General features: G+C 45.7%; 1 protein-coding gene across 3 annotated transcripts; it reads left to right on the top strand.

Moving 5' to 3' along the window:
* Positions 1 to 743: 743 nt before the first annotated feature.
* PPP1R32 (protein phosphatase 1 regulatory subunit 32) lies at positions 744 to 27937 on the top strand. Of its 3 annotated transcripts, XM_053287496.1 has the most exons (14): positions 744 to 875; positions 2860 to 3009; positions 7031 to 7148; positions 8517 to 8670; positions 11154 to 11282; positions 12445 to 12508; positions 18720 to 18814; positions 19853 to 19912; positions 25563 to 25649; positions 26200 to 26307; positions 26415 to 26509; positions 27019 to 27183; positions 27299 to 27381; positions 27799 to 27937. In XM_053287496.1, exons 2-14 carry the CDS (start codon positions 2904 to 2906, stop codon positions 27825 to 27827), a joined length of 1293 nt encoding a protein of 430 aa, XP_053143471.1. In that variant the 5' UTR covers positions 744 to 875; positions 2860 to 2903; the 3' UTR covers positions 27828 to 27937. The 3 variants fall into 3 exon arrangements, with proteins under 3 accessions (XP_053143471.1, XP_053143470.1, XP_053143469.1); XM_053287495.1 differs by lacking the exon at positions 7031 to 7148; XM_053287494.1 differs by lacking the exon at positions 744 to 875 and having other exon boundaries at positions 2767 to 3009.

Genomic DNA, 27937 nt, shown 5'->3' with positions numbered 1-27937 from the left:
TGTTTGACTCCTGACCAGCCTCACTCCTGAGATCTCACATGTCCATGTTTCAAGATGTTTTCTACAGGTATACAAGCTAATACATTTTTGGGGAAGGGGTGGCGGTTATACATTCTCAGGAGTTCTGTGCCAAATAGAAAGTTCTACACTTCACAGCTGTAACTTCAGGCATGTGGAAAGCGAGGCACACAGCGCTGTGCATGTTTCTTTCTGTGCATTCACTGCTGCTTTCTGGGTTGTTTTTTTCAAGGAGCATGGGAATAACAAATGCTGAAAAGCTTACTTTGCTTTTTTCATGCAGTATGTGAATGTGAAATTAGTTGAGGCACTCACTTAAGAGTCCTCATTTTCCCAGTGTGCACAACTGTATCGGTGCTTCAGATCACTGTGCTTTGAACCATTCACAAGGAAGCCCATAATGTGGTTCTTCTCTGGTTCAGCGCAGATCCATCTTGACTTGTCCTGACTTCTGGTGCTGCCACAGCTGCTATCTAAAAGCAATGTTCGCTTGGAGTCCATTCAGTTTCAATGTAACAATGGGAACAGACATCAAGAACACTGCACCCCAAACACTGAAAGCTATTTGGGGGATCTAAATAAATAGCACCTGGCCAGGAATCACTTTGTATATTTGGTATGTATGCCAAGGGACTCTGCACTGTCTATAAATGTGAGTTTATCTTCTAATTGCTGGAAGTTGGCATGTTGTCTGAGCTGGTTGCTATGTGCCGGTTGCTAGGATACATGCTGTTGGACTTCAGGTCTACACATTCTTCCCTCAAGTTCCTATTTAAGTGGCTGCCTCCGTCCTTTTGGGTGTTGCCAGCCTTCTACTTGCTACAGTCTACCTGCAGCCAGTGCCTTGGTTGGGACAGGTAAGGAAATGCCATCTGTGCAGCAGGGTGAAATGGGATTGGTGCAGCAGGCAGCTGTGCTAGTGCAGAGGATCTATTCATGGGCTGTGCTTATATTTAGGTTTGAGTGAGGGAGGAGCCTACTGCTTCCCAGACCTATCTGCAATGTTCCTGGGCCCTTATACTCTCCGAATGAATTAGCTTGGATTGGGTCACAGAACTGGTCTTTCTAGCTCAGTCCTGCCTGCTCTGACGGGCTACGGCTTCTCCAAAGTCTCAAGCAGAGGTCTGTCGCCCAGCAGTCCTGATCTCTTTAACTGGGGCTGCCTGGGACAGAACTGGCGGCTTCATGCATGCAAAGCATCTATTATGCTCTTCCACAGAGCCATGACCCCATTCCCTATCTTTTAATGAATGAGGGCTGAGGGCACTGGCTGGCAGCTGTTTATACAGGATCTATAAACTGCATGTGGGCATTTGTTTTCAGGCCTGATTCAGGTGTTGTCAATCCTGTCTAAGGCAGGGCTATTAGACTTGCTTGGCTCCCAGATGTGTGTCTTGCACTGTCCTATGCACATCTACTCAGAAGTGAGCCCCATTGCCTCCAGTGGGCATATTGCCAAGTAAGTGTGCATAGAATTGCTGTCTTAATGTAACACCAATTGCTACAGTAACAGAAATATCTAGGGTTGTCTTTGTACTCTACTATCAGCAGTGCAATCCTGGTGATAAAAAAAGGCATCTGTCCATATAGACATGTGATTTTAGAAGGCAAATGTTTTGGGTCAGAAAGGGTCCTTTGTAAATGAGGTCCTTTATAATGAAACTTCTGTCCTGCTCTTCCATCAATAAAGGTAGTTAGAGCAGCTCCCACCATTATGCAAAACAATTTAAATATCAACTATTTAAAAATAGAACAAAACAGTGTAAGGGCAGTATATTTCATCAAAGCAAGAGGTGGCATTTAAAACTTAGCTCTCAGCAGCCTACATTTAGAGGCCTGGCAGAAGAAAAATGTATTTGCTGTCTTTCCAAAAGCAGCAGTTGCGTGGATCTTGCAAATCTATAGGAGCTATTTCCCCACAAGCTCAAAGCTATAGTAAGCTAAATTCATATTTCATATGGGTCCCCATCAGTGTTCCCTCTAATAGGGATTCCCAGATGTTGATGACTACAACTCCCAGAATTCCCAAGCAAAAGCCATTGCAGTTGGAGGTTCTGGGAGTTGTAGTCAACAACATCTGGTTAGGTTAACCCTAACCCTGTTAGAAGGAACACTGGTCCCCATACCTGAATAGCTGAATCTTAACCAGACCAATTTTGTTAGTGCCTTGGTTGCACTTTGGAGTTGAAAAGCTATGGCACCTTGTTTACTCAACAATGTTGTAGCCAAAGTTGCTTATCTGGAATTATGCAAATTCTTAGTCTATAGATGAGACTATTAATTATAAATTAGTGCAGGAACACAGAAGAAATTATATCTTTCTCCCGGAAAATATTGGAAGTCACCTGATGATTTAACATGATTTTAAAAGTTTCAGATAAATGTTCTTTGTCTTTGTTGGAGAGGAATACCTTCATTCAAGCATATGAACTCTGTATGACAAGGACGTACTCCTGAATGTAACCCTCTCCAGAAAGAGAAAGAGAGAGAGAGGAGACTGCTGAGAGTTTTTAATGGAACTGAATGTTATGAGCCACTTTGGAAGAAAAGTGGGAAATAAATTTAATTAACTGATTGAGGTGTTAAAGACCTGATTCTGCTGTACTGTCTCAGTAGAACTGCAGGCAGTCGGTTTATATTAGCAGCCCTTTCTTATTCTGAGCTTGCTATGACATCATAGGGCTGTGTGACTTCACTCTGTTACTATGGAGACATGCACCTAATTGCAGAAGAACAGTTGCCCCAGGTCAAACTGATCCCCCCCCCGCCCCCGAAGCTGAGTAGCATTTCTCCCATCTAGAATGTTTAGTGGCCGGTCATCTGCAATCTCTATTTCTCCAGAGAAAGCTTACGTCAGGAAATCCATCTCTGTATCCCCAGAGAAGATGGGGCGTCTCCCTTTGGGGGTTGTTTCTCCCTATGTGAAAACAAGCTCTGGTGGAAGTATGGACCCCATGATGTTCTATGCCACCAGCTATGGCACAGCCTATGGTAAGGACCTTATCAATAAAGGGGAGGGATTAATTCTTACCTGTGGCTACTGTGGTCATAACTGAACCACGGAAAGGGGTCAGACACCAAAGGAGATAGTATGAATGACTCAGTCCTAAATATGTTAATTAAGAAGTAAGTCTTATGGAGTCTATCAGATTTCTTAGTAAGTATGCTTATGGTTGTAGGCTGTAGCCTACTGAGTTTGCTCTCCATGCATCTCAAGGCCTGTTTTCACAACCTAGGAATGCATCTTTTCTCACCACCATAGATGTGCAAAAGTTGTGTCCTTCATACTGTTCTTTATCTTAAGGCAAGTGTTCTGAATCTTGGGTCCCCAGATGTTGTTGGGCTACAACAATAACTTTTTGTTGGACTACGACAATAGACTACACAATAGCCTTTGTGACTAGCCAAAAAAACCTGGGGACCCATGTTTGGGACCCCAAAACACCTGGGGACCCAAACACCTCTCTTAAGGTGTCTCCTGACTGTCCTTTCCTGTGACAGGCTACTATCCCTTGTTATAGTCCATGTCTGCACAGTTGTGTGTTTCTGCTTTGGCTGAAATGGAAGGACAAAACAAGAAAATATCCCTGTTTAAAAAAACAACAAAAAACAATACATTGTGTGGGTCAAGCTCAGTCTGATTCCACTTCTACTATTTCTTGTTTCAATAGTAGCCAACGTCCAGGCTAATGTTCTATGTGCCAAATAATGATTCAGATGTGTAATGGGGGAGGGATGATTTCTGTCAATGTCCCTTCCCTCTGCAGCCCTCTGTACCACTCAGAGGCGTATCTAGGGTAGCAGGCAGGGCACATGCCCCGGGTGCCACTTGAAGGGGTGTGTGTGCCATTTTTTAAAATTTAAAAAATTTTTAAATGGCCACCGAAAACAAAATGGCCACTGCAAATGCTCGAATGGTCTCTGTGAGTCCCTAGGCCATGCCAGGCCTCGCAGAGGCCATGTGAGCATGCACGGTGGCCATTTTGTTTTCAGTGGCCATTTTTTTTAAAAAAAATTATTTTTTTAAAAAAATGGCCACCACACATGCTCAAATGGTCCCTGCAAGGCCCTAGAGGCCAGTGGGGGGAGGGGGAACATTTGCAGACCCCACACAAACATGGCCTTTAGTAAGCCCCCTGAAGGGGCTACAGGTTAAAAAAAATTGGAAAAAAATATATAATATAAGTCACTGTACACATATTCAGATTGGCACTATGTACAGAGAACCAGGGCTTGTGAATGCTGAGCTGAAGCTTATGAGCTAGGATTCTTGTATTCATTTGCTCTTACTTTGCTTCTTGTGATAAGCGAGTTAAATGTGATGTCTTAATAATATGGCTATTAATGGTGAGTTTGTCTTTGAGTCAGTGTGAAATCCTTAGTATTAAGGCCCACTGGGAGTTTCTTGCTCTCTTTCTCTCATTTTAACTGTCTTTCTGAAATACTAGAATATATTCCAAGCAGTGACACAGTTTACTCTGCATATCCTTTATTTATTTTCAGAGTATCTTGGGAAAGTCAAATTCTCCATTTGTTTTTAAAACTTATGTAATAGTGATGCTACAATGCATAGTAGAGAATTAGACAGGCGCTTCTGTTTAGTTTTCCAAGTACACATCCATATAGTATTTGGGTATTTCATGATCCCCAGCATACTGAAATTTGTAGTTTCCCAGCATTTTCAGGTCTGGCTATGTCCGCTGCTAAATAGTTTTTGAAATATTAAAAGATTAACGAGCTTGACTTGTATTTTTCAGCTGATATTATGGTCAAGTTATCTGAAAGATGGGTGTCATATGTTTGGACAGGGGGCGCAATTTCAGTGCTTGCCCTAGGCGCTATTTTCCCTAGATACGCCTCTGGTACCACTCCAAAATATGTCTCTGATGGGCCTGAGGACCCTCAGGAATAAATTCATCAGATAGAGAGGATTAGGTGAAAATTGCCACTCTTTTGTTTTGTGTGCACACCATTAATCTGGATGTTAGCTACTGACAGCAGTGTAGACATATGTGTGTTGGATGAAAAGGCAATATATATCCCGTAGGTCAGATTCATGTCCAACATGCACTAAGAAACCCTTAGTGCAACCAGGAATTAAGAAGCATGCTTGCAAATTATTCAAAGCTTAGGGGTTTTCATAGATAATCCTCCTCCTCCTCCTCCAAACCTTATAATGGCTTTCTAGGCCTCACTTCTAGGCCAGCTTGTGTGTATTTTCATGGGTTTTCACTCCTTCTCTCCCATAACTGTCGCCAGGCTGTTCCACCTCACTGCATCAGAGGGACTGCTAGGCCCCTTCATCAGCTTTATTTCTTTGCTCTGTTTATAAGCTGCTTTTCTATCAATCTGTAATTGCAGATATGCATATGGCAAATATTTATATACTGCTTTTCAACAAACATTCCCAAAGTGGTTTACTTAGACAAATAAATAAATTAGGATGGATTGCCACCCATAGGCGTAAAGTCACACAGAGTATATAAGCATCCTCCTAATGGTCCAGTTCAGATGAGCACAGCCTCCACTGCCCTAACAGGAAACAATAGTTCATCAAATTAAAACACACTTAAAACCATCACAGTAAATTTACAACCAAAAAAGCACAGCTTTGGCTGGGACCAACTCCATCTGGGTCCTTCCTTCCTCGAAGTGGTTGGCATCCTGACTAACAAAGCGCTTGCAGCACTAGGGGATGCTGCAGATGCAGGAGCACAAGGGGTACCCTTGCACAGCCCCCGCCCCGTGATTGCCCTGCGCGAGTGCAGTTGTGTAAGAGTCTTTAGACTCTAGAGTGCTCCCTATGCTCTGGAAGAACTTTGCAAGGTGAGAAACACATTGCTGAGGGTCAGGGACTTGTTTCCGATCTTGCAGAGCCCTTTAGGAGCACAAGGAACCCTCTGGAGTCTAAAGGCTCTTGTGCAACTGCACTTGTGTAGTGGGGCAGCGGGAGTTGTGCAAGGGCTCCTGTTGCGCACCCCTCCCAGCCCCTAGAAATAGGAGTACTTTGTTAGGATGTGGGCCAGGGTCTCTATTTACAGTGCTTCCACCTGACTGCTTCAGAGGGTGAGATGAGAAAACAAGCCCCTTCCCATCAACTTGATGTAGGGGCAGCGGTGTAGCAACGGTGGCAGTCTGTGTCCAAATTGTGTGCAGGCTGCCACCACCACTGCTGCCACCACTGTCCACTGCTGCTGGCTTCTGCTCATCCTTTGCCACCAGGTTGCCTGTGCTCCCCCCCCCCCCCGCCCCCAGCCAGCTTGTTTCCCTTTGCTGGCTACATTGTGGTATAATGACGTCACTGCCCGGTGCCTGTTATCCTACATGAATGGCAAGCCGTGTTCCCTCTAATCTTTTTCATCTGTGTGTGGAATGAGTTTTGTTCTGAGCAGAAGTATCAAGACAGTGTGTGCGCATGTGCATTCAGAACGAGGCCTTCCTGATTCAACTTGAGTGGGAACTAAAATTCTGAGCGGACATCAAAAAACTTGTGAGCACACACGTGTGTTCATGCCTTAGAGCACAAGCCACTTAGTGCGCATGCTACCGAGGGCAAGGTGAGTGGGGAGTCCCCGCAGCAAATGGTGAGGCCTTTGCAGCTTCTTTCAGCAGTCCCTGCCCACGCTGGGAGCCCCCAACAGCTCATGTGCAGAGCACATGGTCACTAAGTGGTGGATCTGCCCCTGGGCTGGAGCCATCTGACATTTGACTCCCCACCCCACCCCACCCCACCCACCCCACAGAACCATTTTCTGCAGTGGCCATTCCATATGGTCACTGTGTAATCATGTGCCATTCCGTAAGAAGTAGTCCCTGAATCTGCTGATCTTATTTTTGTTTCTCCTCCTCATCTCTTTTCCCTTTTGTTGATTGACTGCAAGCCGTTATTTATATACTACTTTATGTAGTAAACTTCCTTGAGTGCAGTAGCAAAAAGGTGGTATATGAATGTAGTTAGTGAACAAATATATTGGCAATACAAATCTGCCATTGCCTCCCTTTTGTTTGTCAGGTCAGACGGGATTTCGTCCCCGGCATGGCTTCCACTCTGGGGCTGGGTACAAATCCAATTACCGGCCAGTTGTCCAATACAACCCAAGCCTGGACAAATTAGATAATCCACCTGTGGGGTAGGTATGCCACACACTGAGGGAACTGGTTGAGATGGTTCACAGTGGGGAATGACCTTATATGCTGCATACCACTCACACATCAATCATCACAGCTTCACACCTTGGTCACCTCTTGGGCAGCAGCATCCTTCCAGTTGCTGTAACCTCACCCATACTCCTATAAAGCGCAATAACAAAATCCATGTCAAGGAGACTGAAAATGGCACCCAAGGGCGGCCCTTCTGTAAGGCAGAGTGAGGTGGTTGCCTCAGGTGTAGGGGTGGGGAGCTGTGTGGTCTCTAATTGTTTTCCATCTGTGTGCGGAATGAGTTTTCTTCTTGGTGGCAACAAGGCAGTGCGTGCGTGCGCATATATATTCAGAGTGGGACCTTCCTTATTCAATCTGAGCAGGATCTAAAAATAATTGGTGTGTGTGTGTGTGTGTGTGTGTGTGTGTGTGTGTGTGTGTGTGTACACGTACGTGCACACGCCTTAGAGGGAACACTGGTGAGAAGGGGCACTGGGTAGCAAGTGCTGGGCTCCAGCCACCACCGATGCCACCCCACCATCCATTTCCACTGCCATTCCCTTCCACCGCCATCCACTGCCACCTTCCACAGGCGCCACCGCCCTTCCTTGCCCTGTGAGGGCATGCTGTTCACTGATGTTGGGGCATCCGATTGCTCTTCACCTCTGGCAGCAAAATGTATTGGACTTCCCCAATGGCACTTCACCATGATATTAGATGGGAGGAGGAGTCAAGGACAGGACATGTTTTATGTTGCCTGTGCTTATGTGTGCCTCTTAGGGATCTTTATGGCTCAGTTCTCTATAACATTTTGTTTGCTAGCTGTATATTCCCATCAGGATAACAGGGGGCAAGCCCTGCATGGACACTGGATGCTAGGGAACAACAATGAGAAAGGGCAGTTGCCCTCTTTCCTCTACTTGTGGGATTCTTAGATGCAGGGCTGTCCTTAGCCCTGGTGGGGGCCCCGGGGCCAATCAGCCAGTGTGGGGCCCCCTTCCAGTTAATTCTAATGAGGGTTAAAAGAGCGGGGCCCGGGGCAGTCGCACTGCTTGCCATGCCCTAAAGACAGCCCTGTCTAGAAGTACCTGGTTGGCCACCTCATGAAGCAGGATGCTGGACTAGATGGGCCTTTAGCCTGATCCAGCAGGGCTTTTCCTTACGTTTGTATAAGCAAATCCTGTTATAACTCAGGCTTCTGACTAAAGACTTTGTCTTCTTAGCAAGCTTCTATCTTCTCATTCACTCCAGCCATGTGTCTGTCCAATCAACCATGGAAAGTCCAAACACGTTTACAGTCACCACCTCCAATAAGTTCATATGTAGATCTCTCCTGTCTGTCCCCTCTCTTGAAACAGGCAGCTCCTTCAGGACAACTATGAATCAACACATACTAAGCACTTTCAGCCGCTTCAGCTCCCTGATGGAAAATATCCTCTTCCCTGGAGCGTGTATCAGCCAGGGAGCGGGTATGTCCGGGAAAAACCCCTCACTTTCCCCACCACTAAAACAGTAAGTTTCAGCAGCAAGTCATCTCAAATCTAGGCTATGTCTCTGCCTGCTAGACAGTTGTTCCCAAACATCCTGTAATGTCCAAAGTTGTCATCCCTTGCCCATTAACAATAGAGTGAGCTCTTCTGCTGCATTGTGTATTTGGCTCAAGTACTGGAAAGCCTTTAATATAAAATTGTGGGGTGGTGATGGAATGTTTTGCAGAACTGATTTCTGAGCCTTCTGGGCATTTGGGAGCCATACTATTATTGGGCTTCTCTCTGTACAGTTATGAGCTCTAGTAGAGTCTATTGGCATGCTGGCCTAAGTACATGGAAGCAAAAAAATTGGTATTGATTTGATCTGTCCATCACATCTTTGCTGGGGTTACTGGGGAGAGTGCATGAGGATCTGAGATGTGTGCTTTATGCTCATTAATGAATTGTGCTCATCAGTAGCTAGAGAGAGATGCTGCTGATGTATGTGTGTCTGTCAATATGGCCTGGATGGTATTTCAAGCAAAACAGAAGATGGCTTTTAGAAAGAGGTTGTAGCCTAAAAGAATTCTTTTAAAACCCAAACATTTGGTCAAGAATAACTTTGCTGTGTGAGGCATACCATGGCTTGTATTGCATTCCCCAAGCTGGGGGAAGGCAATGGGGCTGAGCTCTGGGATTGTCAAACCCAAGGCATCTATAATGATGAAATTGCTGCAAAATCATGAGTATTAAAAGCAAAAGTGTGGTTCTTTTGATTTGCCTTTAGAAAAACACTGTAATCATGTTTTTAAAGGTGTTCACTGTATCGGGAAAGATTTACACTTTTTAAAAAATATTCAAAACACACACTGAAATTCTTATTATTTTGTCTCGAGTGTTTAAGAAAAAAGAAAAATGGGCATGAATAAATGAAACCTTGTGCACCCCATTGGCCTCACTGGTTTCTTTATATCTTAGCCAGAGCTTAATGTGGTCGTTGGAACAGACTTGCCTTGGGAAATGGGGAGCAACAATGAAGAGATGCCTCTAAACATGTGCAACCACCAACACTGAGTGACCACAAACTTCACAGCTAGATCCCTTGCACACAGGGTTGACTTTCAGGCAGCCTTGAATCTCAGTACCTCTTATCTGTTTGTTTGTTTAAAATAAATTAAATTATGTATTAGGAGATGAAGGCGTCTGGACTCAACACAGCTTGCCAGCTTGCAGTGCTGCTGCTTTAATTAAATGAAGGGTATAATCCAGGGGCGGCCCTTTCATGAGGCAAGGTGAGGCAGCTGCTGCAGGTGCAGGTGCAAGGAGGGGTGCAGGGGTGGCAAGTGAGAGGCCCTTGCCACCATGGTTGCCACCCAGCTGACCACCATCACCACCATTCCTCAGGCCCCTAGGAACACTCCTGCCTGTAACCATTGCTTGGCTTGTTGACATTGTCTGAGAGTGTTCACATGGTGCTGCTGCATGGCCTGAGAATGCAGAGCACCCTCCTGCAAATGCAGTGGGTATCATATTGTACTTTGCCCCAGGCAGAAAAATGTCTTGAACCACCCATGGTATAGTCACATAGCGAGGTTCTGTCCTTTTTTTTTGAAGTGAATTTTGTAGTCATCTTATGGCAGATCTTGTGAGCAGATTCAGTACACGGTGGGCAATGCACCCTGCTCATGACAGGCAAGGAGGCTATTCACATGACTGTAGAAAATTGGGCTAGCCTCCACTAGCCCGATTTCCTACAGTCGACTGAACCACTGGGCTCGGCTGCGGGCCCGGTGGTTCTTGAGCGGGTAACCCACTCAAGTAGCCTGCCCCTTAAACCGGGTTTGCGGAGTGAGCATTCCGTAAACCCAGTTTTTGGGGTTGTGAGTAGCTGTGGCGTAGCTCCACGCCCCAGCTACTCACAAGTAGACCCCCAGCGGGAGGCTGAAAAGCAGCCTTCCGGCCCGGGGGTCTCCCCAGTATGCCCTGCGCGCTCACGCAGGGCATACTGAAGCTTCCAGGGGCCGCGTGGCCCCCAAACTCCCCAGCCCCCACCGGCTCCATCATGGAACCGGCAGTTGTGTGGGCGGCCGATCCAGCCGCCCAGGGCTCCCACCCTTTTCGTCTGCGGGGAGAGTGGGCTTAGCCTGCTCTCCCCACAAAACTGGCAAAAGCAGTTCTCACTGATCGTGAGACCCGCCTCAAGGTTTTACTGAAAATTTCCACATGAAAGTGGTGGTAATAGAACTAAATGGGTCCTTTGCTGAAGAAAGGGTGACCCATTGTTGAAAGAATCCATGCATCCCCAATGAACTGCCCCTCCTCGTTGTGTCAAGGTCATGGCCTGAACAACAGACTTTGGAGGAAGCTACTCCCATCCACTGCTAAAGAAGGGGATGGATATAAGATATTATCTTAGCATTTCTGGTCTGCTGCTTTTCATTCCCTCCCACTACAGCTTCCAGCTCACGAACACTTTGAATATGCCTGCTTATCCTTCAAAATAGTAAGCTGGGTTTGATTTTGCAGGTCAAGAAAGTCCATTTTGACACAAGGGACCAGGGACCACAAGCTGTGACAGGGCTGGAACCCAAACATACCCCTATCCTCCACAAGCTGGTTGGAAGAGGCTCTGTTGACACAGAAAATGCCAGACACGTGAGTCTGTTGCTGGGATCTGCTCAGTGGCCACCACATGAACAGAGAAAGCATCCATCTCTGGGTATAGTAAAAGAAATTATCTGGCTAGAGGAGGATCATCTCTGGTCCCACCCAAGAGGTCATGATCATAGATAAGAATGATGTATGGGGTGTCATAGTGGGTAAGGTTAGTTATCGCAGTGGCATTTATCTTTTCAGACATGAGCTTCACATTCAGCTTTTCTTCATCGGATTTGTTCTTCATTCTTTTATTTCTCCATTTCTCTCGGACTATCTGCCATTTCCCTCTGCATGCACTCTAGCCTGCGCTTCTGCACCAGCAGCTGATGACCAAGTGCTCAGTAGAAGCCCCTTTAAATCCCCTCCTTCTGCATGGCTTCCCCCACTTTCTACTCCTGCTTCAGTTTCAACTAGCTTCTGCTGAGTACTTGTTCTGCACCTGCTTATTTCCTGATTATCAACCACACAAAAAATTAAAATAGTGACAGTACCACTGGTGCAGCTCACCTTAGGTTAGATCACACCCTACTAGCTAAAGATCAATGAGTGTGCATGTCAGGTGCAGTTTAATTTAGAAGCTGTCTCCAGTACAAGTGGTGCTGTCTGAGCTTTCCTGTACTATATACCTGCTGGGGAGATGCTACCATGGCCTTCAGGAAGTATCTCAAGGGAGGAAAAGGTTGATTTCCCTGTATCTCTGCAAAAATAAGTATACCTCAAAGCAGGAAGCATTAAGTAATGACCAAGCCTATTCTTCACTCCTGATCTAAATGTGGTTTCACATATGCCTATCTCATCTTTTGATGACTTGCAGTTAAAAGTGTGAATAGCCTCCACTGAACAGTATTATGTTTGAATTGATGGGAGGTGGTATACAAACGCCTTCTGCAGTGTTGGATCTGAAATGATTATTTCACACATGCAAGTATGATCTCATTGTAAGGTGAGATACATCATGTAAAGTGATATATACATACGTGGAAAAAATGAAACAGAAATGGGGTGGAATCATTCCCCATGTCTCCTCTGCTTCCCCTAGAAGAACGAGCCTTCCTTTAAGTGCAAAAGTGGATAGGATGTGAGATGGCAAGGGGGAAAGCCTACTGGCAGGGCAAACGACTTCCAGATTGCTTGGTCTTTCTCTCTGTTGTATTTATAGGGACCCCAGTATATGTCCACGGAGTATAGCTCCAAGTTCCGCTTCAACATTCCGGGACAACCAGGTATGGCTCTTCTTCATAGCTGCCACAGATGCTCATCCTTGGCTATGATTCTTCCTCACCAGTCATAAACAGGGTGCTGTGTATGCTTCTGCATACCACTTCAGGCAGCCAGAACCTTGGATTTTCGAATGCTACAGCAGCGATATAGGAAGATGCTGAAAGGCATCATCTCAGACTGCACGGGAGGAGGCAATGGTAAACCCCTCCTGTGTTCTACTAAAGACAACCACAGGGCTCGGTGGTCGCCAGGAGTCAACACCTATTCGACAGCACACTTTACCTTTACAAAGTACTGATGGAATAAAAAACAATGGGTAGCATCTGGACTAGTGTAGTCCTTGTGTGAAGCTGGTGTAAAGACAGCAAAGGGAGTTGCATGAAGAATGGCATCTCTGTTGCAGAACACTTCTTGCACTAGCAGCAGATGTTGCACTACCTCTAGTGCCACATGATGGGGCACACCAGCTCATTATTGCACAACATGCTGAATTACCTCCCATACAGTCTCGTATGTGTCACAGAGGAGGTCTTCCACTAGAGCAGGGGTTCTCAACCTTGGGTCCCCAGATGTTGATGGACTTCAACTCCCATAATCCCCAGCCAAAGGCCATTGGGGCTGGGGATTATGGGAGTTGAAGTCCATCAACATCTGGGGACCCAAGGTTGAGAACCCCTGCACTAGAGGCTGTGTGGCATTGCAGAGTGCTGCAGAGTGCTAAGAGCCACTCGTACCCTTGCATTAACACTAGTCTGGATGTTGCTCCATGCTTCTATTCTGCTTCTTTAGCCAGGTTTTTCAGGCATGACTCTGGTGTGACTCATGCCTATGTCTAAACACAAACCTAGCCAGAATAAGCAATACAAACAGGTCACTGCTTGATGGCCCAGTGAACTGTGAAGTTTCTGGGGAGTCTTGCAGCTTATGGTTCTGTTTAGAAGCCAGTCCGGTCTATTATGCATTCAAATGGAATATGTTTGATTTTGTATCCAGGCACATGACTTTGAGTTTGCCAATGCCTCAGACAATACAAGGTAACATGACAGTCAGATTCTAAACAAGCTGGTCACAAGCCAGGGCAGCAGTAAGTGTGCTCAAGACTGGATTGGATTACGGCTGCTCTGTATCCAGGGGTTCTCAAACTTGGGTCCCCAGATGTTGTTGGACTTCCTCCCATCATCCCCAGTCACAATGTCTGAAGACTGGGGATGATGGGAGTTGTAATTTAACAATGACTGGGCACCCGTCTGGGAACGCCTGGAGTTGGCCATCTTTAAAATATTACTGCCTTCATGAAAGTAGTCTCCTGAGATATATTTTGTTCTCCATTCTTATACTGTTTTTATGTAATGCTGCAGTAGGCATTTTTTCTTCCTCTGAATCTCAGATCCCTGTTCTTTGAGTTTAAAACTCTTCTAAATCTATATTTAGGAAGTTAAAGGAATAATCTGGACTTGACCCAGAGCATGAGTAACTCCCAAGTAGGTTTGTAAAAATAAAAATAAAAATGTTTATATCAATATTGTCACCCACAAGCATTCAAAAATAATGAAATAGTGTCAGAAATATTGAGATTAAAATTTAGGTTGGAGTTTTTGTTTTGTTTCCCTTTGTTTCCCATTGGGATCCTTTTGGTTTGCATCTTTTTATTTCTAGGCCTGTGGGGATTCTGGTATTTAAGTTTCCCTCTACAATTTGGGAGGTTAGAAATGTTTTTAAATGAAAAGAGAGTTTTTCACATAACTAGGAGTGGAGCTTGAAGAATGGAGAGGAGAGCTGGTCATGAAGAGGAGAGCTGGTCTTGTGGTAGCAAGCATGACTTGTCCCATTAGCTAAGCAGTGGCTGACCTGGTTCCATGTGAATGGGAGACTTGATGTATGAGCACTGTCAGATATTCCCCTTAGGGGATGGAGCTGCTCTGGGAAGAGCATCTAAGTTCCAAGTTCCCTCCCTGGCATCTCCAAGATAGGGCTGAGAGAGATTCCTGCCTGCAACCTCAGAGAAGCTGCTGCCAGTCTGTGAAGACAATACTGAGCTAGATGGATCTATGGTCCATCTTCTGACTCAGTATATGGCAGCTTCCTATGTTCCTATGAATCTAACGCAGTTCAGCTTTTTGTGTGTGTGCAACATCTTAAGGACTGTTACAAACTGAAAAATCTCTACTTGGTTGGATTGCTTGGGACACCTTGATACATAACCCATTACATGTTATAGATAAGGGTGCACAAACATGTCTGAAAATCAACTCACATGTAAGTCAAGTGGAACAGGTTGTGTCCTAACTAGGGTGAATGCAATGATGCTTGTGAAAGTGATCTTCTCTGCTCTGTTCCTTACTGCATCTGTGGGTGTCAGGTAGGCAGCAAACCATTTGGGAGAGCTGAGGCACTCTTGGGAAACTGAGGCACTCTTGGCACAAGATGTGGTGCAGGGGGCTGCAGTGGGAGGTGGGAATCTCTGGAAACCAGGTGCAGGTACTTTCTGGAAGTCAAATTTATATAAGTGCTGGAGCTTTTAAGACTTCTGATACTGTGCTATGATTGACTGCTAAGTTAGCTGGAGTCCTATCCCCCAATATGACTGGGGAGGTCAGGGGCTCTCCACTCACTCCAGTGACAGCCCTTTTACTTCCATGAATCAGAGGATTCTGACTAAGTTACGTTTCTGTTCCCCCGCCCGCATCTTTGCCAAACTCTCCATTTTTAGCTGGCAGTTTCCCCTTGCAATACACTGGCAGTAGCCTCCCACCGGTAATATGGTATCATTATGCTGGCATAGAGTCATCATATATTTCTCTCCCAGCACCAGGAGATTACATAGTGATCCTATAACACACTGCTACTCAGAAGACATAATTCAATAATAGAATTGCTCTGAAAGGATGTAAGGACAATTTTGCTAGATATGTTTCTGCAGACCAGAGTTCATTCTGTTCATGCTTGAAGCTTGAATAATGTTGGCAGTTAAGCTATTAGCTTAACAATTTTGTCTTCTCTTACTAGGAACATAGGAAACTGCCATATACCGAGTCAGACCATTGGTCTATCTAGCTCAGTATTGTTTTCACAGACGGACCACGGCTTCTCTAAGGTTTGCAGGCAGGAATCTTTCTCAGCCCTATCTTGGAGAAGCCAGGGAGGAACTTGAAACCTTCTGCTCTTCCCAGAGTGGCTCCATCCCCTAAAGGGAGTATTTTACAGTGCTCACACATGGGTGCTTTCCAGATTACACGCTGCAACAGTTTTGCAGCATGTCTGCTAAGTGTGCTTACATACTGTCTGTGTTCCAAAATCACTGTCCGTAAGTCCATATTTCTGATCAGGGCTGTCCCTAGGGGGCTAGGGGTGAATGGGCATGTGCGGGGCCCCCTTAACATTTCAATCTAATATGCATAATCTGTAAAACACAGACACAAAGACCCACTATTTAACATGGTTGCATTCCAAACTTGAATTCCAAAACTGAATTCTCTTGTAATAAAAATCTCATTTGAAGGAAGACACTTGGATTCTCAACACTTAACTCAAAGTTTGATGGCAGCTACTGTGTAGGTTATAGTTAATCCATTATATATGTTGGATAATATATATAATACTTCCTAATGACCTACAGACTTCAATATAAAATATACACATAAATTTGGCCACATTGCTGCTTACCCCCATTTCCAGCTCAATGAATATATTAACAAGCAGTGGTCCCAGTACAGATCCCGGGGGTGGGGTGGGGGTAATTCTTAGTTCTCTGTATTGTGCTTTTAAAAAAAATTCCTACCCTTTGTGTGCTGTCCTTCAGCCAGTTAAAAATGCATAAATGAACCTGTCCCCTTATTTCATGACTGCTAACCTTAACTTTACATCTGGGTGGCACCCAAGCACCTGAGTGGGCGATCAGAAGAAACAAATGAACCTTGCAACAAAATGTTGCATCTCCCCAACTTTAATGCAATTTAAATGATGCTACAAGGTGTTAAAGGCTCAGGCAGGCTAATCTCCAATCCTCACTAACCTTTATTCTGTTGATGCCACCCCCCCCGCCGCCGCCCCCAGGCAACTGACACCTCCGCCTTTGGTGGCATGGAGTGCCTCCATCCAGCCTATACCTCCTCCAAGCAGCAGCCGCTTGCTGGCCTCTGGTGGTGGGAAAAGAAGGCAGTCGATGGTGAGGGCTGGGGGAAGAGTGTGTGCTCAGAGTGCACGAGTGGCTCGCGTGGGGCCTGGAGGGTGGCAGCTGACACCGCTTGCTGCCTGGGCTTGTTGCTGCCTCCGCTCTGTTCTGCTCCCCACCCCCACCACACACAGGGGCTCTTCCAGTGCCGGGAGAGTCAAGGCAGGCATGGAGGTGACTTTGCCGCTTGCTCACTGCTTCTGCCACCCGCCGCTCCCCACCCCCAACTACACACATGGCAGCTCCGGCCGTGAGCCTAGGAGTGCCTGAGGCCATGGACATGTCACCAGCATCACTGATGTCAATGACGTGCACCAGCACTCCACACCTCCCCCCACCCAAGCAGGCATTATGGTGGCTGCCAGGAGCCGAGGCACCATGAAGCTGAGGAGCAAGCGACTGCTCGCTGCTCACCGCTTGCGCCGTCACCTTGGAGCCACTGCTGCTGCCAGCGCGGGGCCTGGGGCGATCATCTGTATCGCAGGAAAGTAGCAGTATTTCTCAGTTGTAGGGGGGTTGCAACGATGTTTCCATGGTGTAAGTGGCCTGGTGTGGATGGTTCATTCAGCGTGGTGTGGGGGATCTGCCCATATTGCCCCTCCCCACTCGCTGCTCTCTGGAGCGCTCCCGCCTCCTGTCTCCCCAGGGCTCAGGGGGAGGGTCAGGTGGTGGCTCTTTTGAGCTTGCTGCAAGAGAAGGCGGTAGTTGTGGCTCTTTGCAAGGGGGCTATTTTGCAAGTGGGAGGAGCCATAACAGCCAATCCAAGAGGCTCTGCCTGGGGTTGCTTTGCTCACCTCTTTTTGGAGGCAAAGCAAGGGGGACAGCTGCCTCGACCCCCCCCATCACCCTCTTATTCCAAATCCACCTGATCCCCAACTCCCCTGATATTTATCTATGGGCCCTCTCCACCATTTTTCTTGTTGTTGTTGCTGGATCACTTGCTCAAGGGTGCAATGCTGCAAATTAAATTTTTGTTTTCAAACAGTGCTTTCCCCTCCTGACTGCTTTCTACTCCTTGCCTGTGCAAGGCAGCCCACATTTTTTTTAAAAGGTTGTCACATCATCCCCCCTCCCCCTCCGCAACCCTATTGGTCCAAAATGGAGCAGGAGGAGGGGGCAGATAATGTGGTTCAAGGATAATATGGACACCCCCTCACCTGGAAACCACATTGCAGTGGACAGCAATATGAACAGCCACCAGCCAACCACGAAGCATTGAACAAACCTTTACTCACAGTTTGAAACTGTTGCACCATTCTGTCTCACCTTGCAACATTTTCTTCCAGTGCAAAGCTCGTAATCTGGAAAACACCATGTAGAGGCTGTTCTTATGCACAGCCTAACCCAGGCTAGGGAAACCCAGCATGGGTTAGGCTGAACATAAGAGCTGCTGGGACTGGGCCTGATCCTGGTGTGGCAGTGCCACCTAGCTTGGTTTTTTAGCCCAGATGTTAGCTGAAGTTAAGGGAGCGAGTGCTCCCTTAATCTGGGCTGCCTGCTCATGTGCGAGCACGGAGTGTTCCCAGCCTAGCCTCACACAGAGATGGGCACCTAGAGTGCCTGTCTCTTGGGGGAATCCCCCAATGCATTGCACATGTCATGTGGTGCATTGTGGCATTCCCGGAGGCTGGAACATGTCATCCCAACCTCCAGAGCTCTGTGCTGCACCATGCAGAGCTGCTCGTATGGGAGCATGGTCCATGCTCCTAAAACAAGAACTCGCTTGTCTGCAGGGAGTAAAACAAGCCTTCCTCCCCTGCCCCACCTGCCCAGTCATGTGATGACCTTGTAGTCTCCCATTCATATGAAACCAAGGCATACCCTGCTTAGTAAAAGGGACAAGTCATGCTTGCAACCACAAGACCAGATCTCCTCCCATACCTCCTTCCTTCCCCAGAAACAACGGAAGGAGTGACAATTGTACAGCAAGCTAGCAAGTTGTTTGTTGGCTAGTTCCTGTGTTGTGATGTTGGGTCTTTATGGCAGTCTTTTGCCTCCTTTGGTGAGTGCTAAGTCTCCCTATCACCTCTCTCACCATACAGATGTCCTGCAGAAGAAAACAATTGGATCCAAGGAAGAGACAGGATTCACTGAAGGCTGTCTCACTAACCCTATTGTGTGCAAACAAAGAGCTCAGGTTCTCTCAGCTGACTCTATATATTCTGCTGTTTTTGTCAATGGCCAGATTTTGTATTATGTTAAACATGCTATTGAATACAGCCCCAGCAAAACTGGTGCCCTTGCTCTTGTGTAATTACTGGTTACTTTGGACACTTTGTCTCTCATGATCCTTGTACCCATCAGTTATAATGTGACAGAAGAGAGAGCATGATCAGAAGCATACCATCTGAGTGTTCTTCATCGTTAGGGATATCCCACATTTGTTTTAACTTTTTTATAAGCTGTCTGGTTTTACCTGAAAGGGTTTGCAAAGACCCTCATTCTCACAAATCCCCTCCATCTTGTCCTCCTTGCCAAAGATATGATTTCTATCCCAGTATTGTACAAACAAGACATGTTTGATGGCCTTGTAATCTCTATGTTCTTATAGACAAAGTCATAGAGGACAGGCCTATAAATGGATAATAGTTTGGTAGCTGTAGGCTACCTCCAGCCTCAGAGGTGTGATGACACTAAATACCAGTTGCAGGGGAGCAACAACAAGAGAGGGCATGCTCTCACCTCTTGCTTGTGGGCTTCTCAGAGGCATCTGATGGGCCACTTTGCGAAACAGGGTGCTGAACTAGATGGGCCTTGAGCATGATCCAGCAGGGCTGTCCTTATGACACATGGGAAGTATATTCCCTCCCAATTAGAGGCCCCAGATTATGGTTTTCCATAGAGTTCTGTGTTATGTCCTATAACAGGGTCCTGTTGTTATGGACATTTTGCTTTCACCTCTCAAGTGAAGTAAAAGTCCTGCATCATCTTCGGGTTTCTCCATGTGTTTAGCATGAAATAGTCACCTTTAGTGCACAGTCTCATGCAGTTTTACCAGAGCAGGAAGAGGACTCCATGTAGTTAAGCACCAAATACCATCAGTTGCTAGTAAGGCCAGTGAGGAAGAGCTTGCCTTCTCCAAGATACCCCTTTGGTAAACAGATCTTTTGGAACAGCTGTTCCATCTGATCTATTTTCTTTCTCTGGGTCTTAATATGTTGTCTTTTCTTTGCAGGAAAGCACTCCTGGGATCAGCATTACAAAGACAGATTATCTGCCATCTTCCTTTGCACATGTAAGAACTGATCCTATCAGGAGACTCTGGTGATGGTGGTGGTGGGATCTGGGAGAACAGATGAAGGGCTGTACTTTGCCTTCTGTGTGCCATTTTGCTCTTCTGTATTCTGTAAGAAGTTTGTTCCATCTGGCTCCTTCTCCCCATTTTCCCTCTGGCCAGGAGAGGGGGGCCTGGCTTGGCTTCTGTGTGCGTCCTCCCTGTGGCAGGCTGCTGCTGTCTGGGGCTTAGCTCCCTCTAACTGTGCTTTGATACACATGGGTTGCTTGGGCTGGGTTGCCTGATTGGTGTGGGTGGGAGTTACACTGGTTGGGCCTTTGAACTCCTGACCCTCGTTAGGGCAAGCTGCACTGCGGGTGCAGTTGCCAGTGCGGGATGGCTGCAGGCGGCTGCTGAAGATGGCTGCCAAAGGGGGCCGGTCTTTGGTGGCAGCCTTCGGGGGTGGGACTGAGGGTTAGGATCAACCTATTGTTTTGGACTCCTTCCCTACGTTTCCAGGCTCTCTATTATTGCCAGGCTATTTACAACTATGTGTCAGGGCTCTGGTATGGGTGGGGGAGTAGGGGGTGCATCTGGGGGTTCTATTACAGTAGTGGTGGGGAATAGATGATTTGGCATTGGCAGGTCAGCAGCAGGCCGTTGTAGGGAAAGGGAGACCAGAAATTTAATAGCCATTTCCCCTTCTGGCTGTCCTGTCAGCTCTCAGGCCTCAGTGAGTAGTCCCAACCACCCTCAGAACTTGACCTTGCAAGGTCAGTTCAGTTCAAAATAAGACTGAAACCATCCATGATTTGATCATGGATGACTTGGTTTGTATTACCGAGACCTGGTTGGGGGAGGCTAGTGACCCGCTACGGGTTCAGCTTCTTCCTGCTGGGTACTCTGTGGTGGAGCGGGTTAATGGAAAGAGGTGGGGTGGTGGTGGTGGAGTGGCTGTGATCCATCAGAATAACATCTCCATTACCAGAATCCCCAGTCATGGCAGGATCAATTGCAGAGGTTTCCAGTAACTCCTCTGGCTCAATTTGAATGGATCATTTTCAATTTGTGACTCCTGAGGATGTGGACAAGCTCCTTGGAGGTTCAGCCTACCACTTGTTCTTTGGACACATGCCCAACATGGCTTTTAGCATCTAGAAGGGAGGCTGTTAGAGATAGCCTAGTTGACATCATAAATGCCTCACTGAGGGAGGGCAGGATGCCTCCATGTTTGAAGGAGGCAATTGTGAGAACTTTACTTATGAAACCTGCCCTGGAGCCCTCAGTGATGGATAATTATAGGCCAGTCTCCAATCTCCCCTGGGTGGGCAAGGTAATTGAGAGGATGGTGGCTAAACAACTCCAAGCAATTTTGGAAGATACTGATTATCTAGATCCATTTCAAACTGGCTTTAAGTGGGCTATGGGGTGGGGACAGCCTTGGATGGCCTGATGGATAATTTCTACCAAAGAATGGATGGAGGGATTGTGACTTTGTTGGTTCTTTTGGATCTCTCTGTAGCTTTCGATACCATTATCAACCATGATATCCTTCTGGATCATCTGGGGAATATGGGAATAGGTAGCACTAATTTGCAGTGGCTTCGTTCCCATCTCTCTGGTAGATTCTAGACAGTGTCACTCGGAGATAGCTGCTCTCAGAAACTAGAGCTATTGTATGGTGTCCCTCAGGGCTCCAGCTTATCTCCAATGCTGTTTAACATCTACATGAAACCACTGGGTGAATTCTTCAGGAGGTTTGGAGCAGGGTGTTATCAAGCTGATGTCACCCAAATCTATTTCTCCAAGACATCTTCATCAAGGAATGGCATAACCCCCCCTAAATGCCTGCCTACAGGCAGTAATGGAATGGATGAGGGATAATAAATTGAAACTGAATCCAAGCAAGACAGAGGTACTCATGGTAAGGGGTCATACTTGGAGGGACATGATAGATCTTCCTGTTCTGGATGGGGTTGCACTCCCCCTAAAGGATCAGGTATGTAGCTTGGGAGTGTTTCTGGACCCAGGCTTCACTCTGGTTTCTCAGGTTGAGGCTATGACCAGAAGCGCCTTTTATATATATACCTATATATATAATCCTATATATAGGATTATATAGAGATATAATATATGTTGTGATGTATATATATAAAATCCTATATATAGGATAAAAATAAGCATGTACACCACTCTGAGCTCCTCAGAGGAAGAGCGGGATATAAATGTGTTTTTATATATATATAATGCCTGTGTGTTAAAACACACAGCCTGGGAGCCAGCGTGGTGTAGTGGTTAGAGTGCTGGACTAGGACCGGGGAGACCCGTGTTCAAATCCTCATTCAGCCATAATACTAGCTAGGTGACTCTGGGCCAGTCACTTCTCTCTCAGCCTAGCCTACTTCACAGGGTGGTTGTAAAAGAGAAACTTAAGTATGTAGTACACTGCTCTGGGCTCCTTGGAGGAAGAGCGAGATATAAATGTAAATAATAATAATAATAATAATCCAAAAATACCACCTAGATTCAAGGAAAATTAGAGTAGTCCTGGAAATAATAAAGCAGCAAATAACAGCAGTGTCAAAGAAGATTAGCAGATATGAAGCTAGAACTACACAACACAGGCAGAATCTCCAATTCCAGTTGAATCAAAGATGTTTCTATCAAAGCATAGAAGGAGAAACTGCAAGAAACGTAGAAACACCAAATAAAGAAGAAACAGTGCAATTCTGGCGGAAATTATGGGACAATCCAATAGATTATAATAAAAAAGCAGGCTGGATGAAAGAGATCAAAAAATGTAACCAAAAAATGCAAGATCTAATAATAACACCAGAATTAATAAGTGAAAGAGCAAAGAAAATTAAAAATTGGACTGCTCCAGGCGACGATGAACTGCATGGCTTTTGGCTTAAACACCTAACAAGCCTTCATAAACAACTATCAAAACAGTTCAATCACATTTTGCAAGGCGTGATATTGAACAATGGCTAACAACTGGGAAAACTCATCTTATCATGAAAGACCCAGCAAAAGGTGCAGTTCCAAGTAATTATAGACCGATAACCTGTCTGCCAACCATGTTCAAATTATTAACTGGAATAATAGCAGATGAAGTGATGCAACACTTATTAACTAACAAACAGCTTCCAGTTGAACAGAAAGGAAATTGCCCGAACACCAGAGGCACAAAAGACCAGCTGCTGATTGACAAAATGATTTTAGAAAATTGCAAGAGAAGAAAAACCAATCTAAGTGTTGTATGGATTGACTACAAGAAAGCCTTCGATTCATTGCCTCACAAATGAATACTAAAATGTTTAGAAACAACTGGTGTCAGCAAAAACATTCAGATATTTATAAAAAAAGCAATGAGCATGTGGAGTATACAGTTAACAATCAATGGCGAGACACTTGGACAGGTTAGCATTAGAAGAGGCATTTTCCAAGGGGACTCACTATCCCCTCTGTTGTTTGTAGTCGCCATGACCCCACTTTCACAAATACTCAACAAAACAGGCCTCGGATACCAAACACCTAAAACATCAAGTAAAATAAACCATCTGCTGTACATGGACGATCTGAAGTTGTATGGAAAGTCCCAGTCAGAAATCGAATCACTGCTAAACACTGTCCGTATATTCAGTAGTGATATAGCAATGGAGTTTGGACTAGACAAGTGTGCTGCATTAATAATGAACAGAGGGAAAATAAGAAAAACAGAAGGAATAGAACTGCCCAATGGAAGCAACATCAAGAACCTGGAAGAGAAAGAACATTGCAAATACTTGGGCATTCTCCAGGCTGATAACATTGCACACACTGAAGTGAAAAGAAAAATTGGAAGTGAATACATCAGGAGAGTTAGAAAAATCCTCAAGTCCAAACTCAATGGCGGGAACACCATACAAGCCATAAACACCCGGGCTATACCTGTTATCAGATACACTGCAGGAATAATAGACTGCTAGAGATGCTAGATCGTAAGACCAGGAAAATCAGGACCATCAATCATGCTCTGCACCCCCGCAGTGATGTTGATAGGCTCTACCTCCCTCGCAGCTCAGGTGGAAGAGGAATTCTGCAAGTCCATCAAACAGTAGAGGAGGAGAAAAGAGGTCTTGAAGAATATATAAAGGACAGTGAAGAAGATGCACTTCAAATGGTCAATAATGAGAAACTATTCAACACCAATGAAACAAAGCAGGCCTACAAGAAAGAACAAGTCAAGAACCGAGCAGAAAAATGGAGAAATAAGCCCCTGCATGGTCAATATTTGCACAATATAAGTGGAAAAATCAGACATCACCAAGACCTGGCAATGGCTTAAGAATGGCAACTTGAAGAAAGAAACAGAGGGTTTAATACTGGCTGCACAAGAACAGGCACTAAGAACAAATGCAATAAGAGCCAAAGTCAAAAAATCCACAACAAACAGCAAGTGCCGCCTTTGTAAAGAAGCAGATGAAACAGTGGACCACCTAATCAGCTGTTGTAAAAAGATTGCACAGACTGACTACAAACAAAGGCATGACAAAGTAGCAGGGATGATACACTGGAACATCTGCAAAAAATACAAGCTACCTGTAGCCAAAAATTGGTGGGACCATAAAATTGAGGAAGTTGAAGAAAATGAAGATGTAAAAATATGATGGGACTTCCGACTACAAACAGACAAACATCTACCACACAATACACCAGATATATCTGTAGTCGAGAAGAAAGAAAAACAAGTCAAAATAATCGACATAGCCATACCAGGGGATAGCAGAATAGAAGAAAAAGAAATAGAAAAAATCACCAAATACAAAGATCTACAAATTGAAATTGAAAGGCTGTGGCAGAAAAAGACCAAAATAATCCCAGTGGTAATTGGCGCCCTGGGTGCAGTTCCAAAAGACCTTGAAGAGCACCTCAACACCATAGGGGCTACAGAAATCACCATCAGCCAGTTACAAAAAGCAGCTTTACTGGGAACAGCCTATATTCTGCGACAATATCTATAACAACAGCAACAACATTGACAATAAAATTCTGGCATCCCAGGTGCTGGGGAAGGACTCGATGTCTGGATAAAACAAACCAGTCAATAACACCTGTCTGACTGTGTAAAATAATATTAATAAAAACAATTGCATTGGTTACCAATAGGTATCCGGGTGAAGTACAAAGTGCTGGTAATTACCTTTAAAGTCTTAAACGGCTTAGGACTGGGTTACCTCGGAGAGCGCCTTCTTCTGCTTTATCCAACCACACGTTAAGGTCATCTAGAGAGGTCCTTCTCCGTATGCCGTCAGTTTATCTGGTGGTGACTCGGGAATGTGCCTTCTCTCTAGTCGCTCCTGGGCTGTGGAATGCGCTCCTTACAGACATCAATGGTTTAATATCTTTACCAGATTTTTAAAAAGCCCTTAAGACACATGTTTTTAGCCAGGCATTTAGTTATATTTCAATGTTTTAAATTATTTTAACAGCTTGTTTTATTTTGTTTTTGTTGTGTTCCTTTGGCAAAAATAAAGAATGTGCACATTCTTTATGTGCACTTAGAGCCTTTGGAGTAGGCAGTATATAAATTAAATAAATCAATAAAAATAAAAATTATAACAATCATCTGAGACTGTTTGTGTGCATTCTACCCACCTGTATGATGTTGTGATGTTCCCCCTGGCAGGGCGATGAATTCTTGCCAGTCCTTTCCAAGGGCTCTGAGAGGGGGTCTGGGTTCAGCCGGCAGAAGAATCTCCTCCTTAGTGACCCAGTAAGTGATACTCCCCCATCAGCAGACTACCTCCTTCCTGCTTCCCCGCTCCCTGCTTCCCCAGCCACAATGGCCATCTGCTGATTGAGCCAAGCTGGTGGACCCTGGCTGCCTTTGTATATTGCCTCTGCCTGTGGCTTTCTTTACACCAGCTTCCCTTGTTGCTCTTTTGTGTCTACAGCCCGTTTCCTGCTTGCATTTCTTGTTTCTTTTCATCCACTTCATGTACGTTTGTCTGCCATGATCTATTTTCTGCCCACTTCACTTCCACCTCTTCTGTCTCCCACCTGTCTCTGGGAGATGCTGTCTCCTACCATAGTCTAGTCTGCCAACAGAAGCCTCCTTTGACTCTGCTCGCTCCTCGTTATCATACCATCCTTGGGCTCTTAATTCCCCCCCCCCTTTCTCTTACTCCCTCAGACACATACCAACTTCCTTTCTGCTACCTTCTCCATCTTTATTTCAGTCTTCCTCATTGCCTCTTTTTCTTCTAACCTTCTGCACCTCCCAGAACTGCTTCTTCCCTCATTGCCTTCTTCCATTCACACAGGCTTCATCAGAGCCCCAAGCATCTCTGAGTCATTCTCAGTTCCAAGGGCTTCAGCGGCAACCTCAGACACAGACTAGCCTTCTAGGTCGGGAATATGTGGGTAATAAGGTACGCTTGAACAACACAGCTTGCCATTTTCACAATTGGTGGGGTTCTGTGTTCTACTCCTATGGCACCGGGGCCTTAGCTCTGTCTCCATGGTCCTTCCCATACAGGAACGGTCAGGATTCAGTGCAAATAACCTTAGTTATGTGACACCTGCCTATGATCCAGAACATCCCAACAGGTTCCTGACCAGCTATAATTCCAAGTGAGTGATACTAGTGACTCCTCCTATCAGGAAAGTAACTTTCCCAGGCCTTGTCTTGTTAGTAAGGCACCTTTCTCCTATCTGCCTAGGACTTCCTTCCCTTCCCTGCAGGGTCTTTGATGAATGGCTGGTGGTGGGAGTGTTAGGGCACCCAAGCCTTGCGGTGGTATGTAAGGCAGCAGATGTCCACACTCTACATAAACGATAGAACTGCAGTGTCTGCAGGATCCTCGATCCCCAGATGCTAGATTCCCCTCGCCACCCGCCAGATTGCCAACCCTGGATCCCCAGATGTTGTTGGACTATAACTCCCATCATCCCCAGCCCTGGGGTTGGGGATGATGGGAGTTGCAGTCCAACAACAACTGGGAATGGGGACCCAAGGCTGGGACCTGCTGTAGTCACTAGTAGGAGCTGTACACGCTTGATTTGTGGGCGGGAGGAGCGGGGGAAACAGCAGTGGGTTGTTTCAGCCAGGCATGTAATTATTCATCCTTTCTCTCTATCAGGTTTTATGAGAATGTTCCAAAGGGAGTGGACAGGGAAGGCTGGACACGAGGAGGGGTCCAGCCTCAGCAGGCAGGTGGCTTTGCTACCAACAACCATACCACTGACTTAGGCAGCAACCCCAATTCCACAGAGACCTTGAGACATGTCCATCCCCATGTCGGCAGGTAATGCTCCCAGGACCTGCTTTAGCTGTTCTCTGTCATTCCTTTGACTAGCGCCCATCTCACTCACCTCCATCCCTTATTCTCTTTTGTAACACTTCCTTCTATGCCATTACAGGACCATCACAACAGTTGATCCATTCTATCGTGATTCTCCCCATGATCATCGCTTCACTGCTCTTCATCAGACTACTGTACCCAGTTAAGTAAACGTGCTGGTCCCTTCAGGAGTACAGCAGAGCACTAGAACTGTCTGGGAGGCATGTGCAGACTGAGAATGGGCATTATGATATGCTTTGTTTGTCTTGGGCCACTGTTTAGGAGCTGCAGTTTAGAACCTTGCTTACCTAATCAAGGTTTCCAGTTCCAGGAATGTTTGCAGACAACTCTAGTGCTTCCTCCCACCCCACTATATGAAGCAAAATTTTATGGAGTCAATCAAGCTCTTTTCCAGCCTAGGAAAAAATCCTGGGGATTTGCCATTGGCCAATATTGCAGAGGAGGAGCGACAGGCTAGCGAAGGAAATGAGGCCATTTTACATCCATCTTCTTAGGCAGAGCGGCAAATAGAAATACCCCCTTCCTATTCTCTGATTTAGTCTTTCTGCCTTTTTGCAGCTTCAACTCTGAATGGGACAGCACCATGATGTCTTCAGGCTAATATCGGACATATTGAGGAAAGTGCGCCAGTGATAGTGCCGAGATCAGTTATACTTTGTATTGTTTTAAAGAAATTAAAGGATAACTTTTGCTGATA

The sequence above is a fragment of the Hemicordylus capensis genome, chromosome 1 (genome assembly GCF_027244095.1).
Source record: "Hemicordylus capensis ecotype Gifberg chromosome 1, rHemCap1.1.pri, whole genome shotgun sequence".
NCBI classification, from domain to species: Eukaryota; Metazoa; Chordata; class Lepidosauria; order Squamata; family Cordylidae; genus Hemicordylus; species Hemicordylus capensis.
This window is presented reverse-complemented; position numbering and strand designations above follow the sequence as displayed.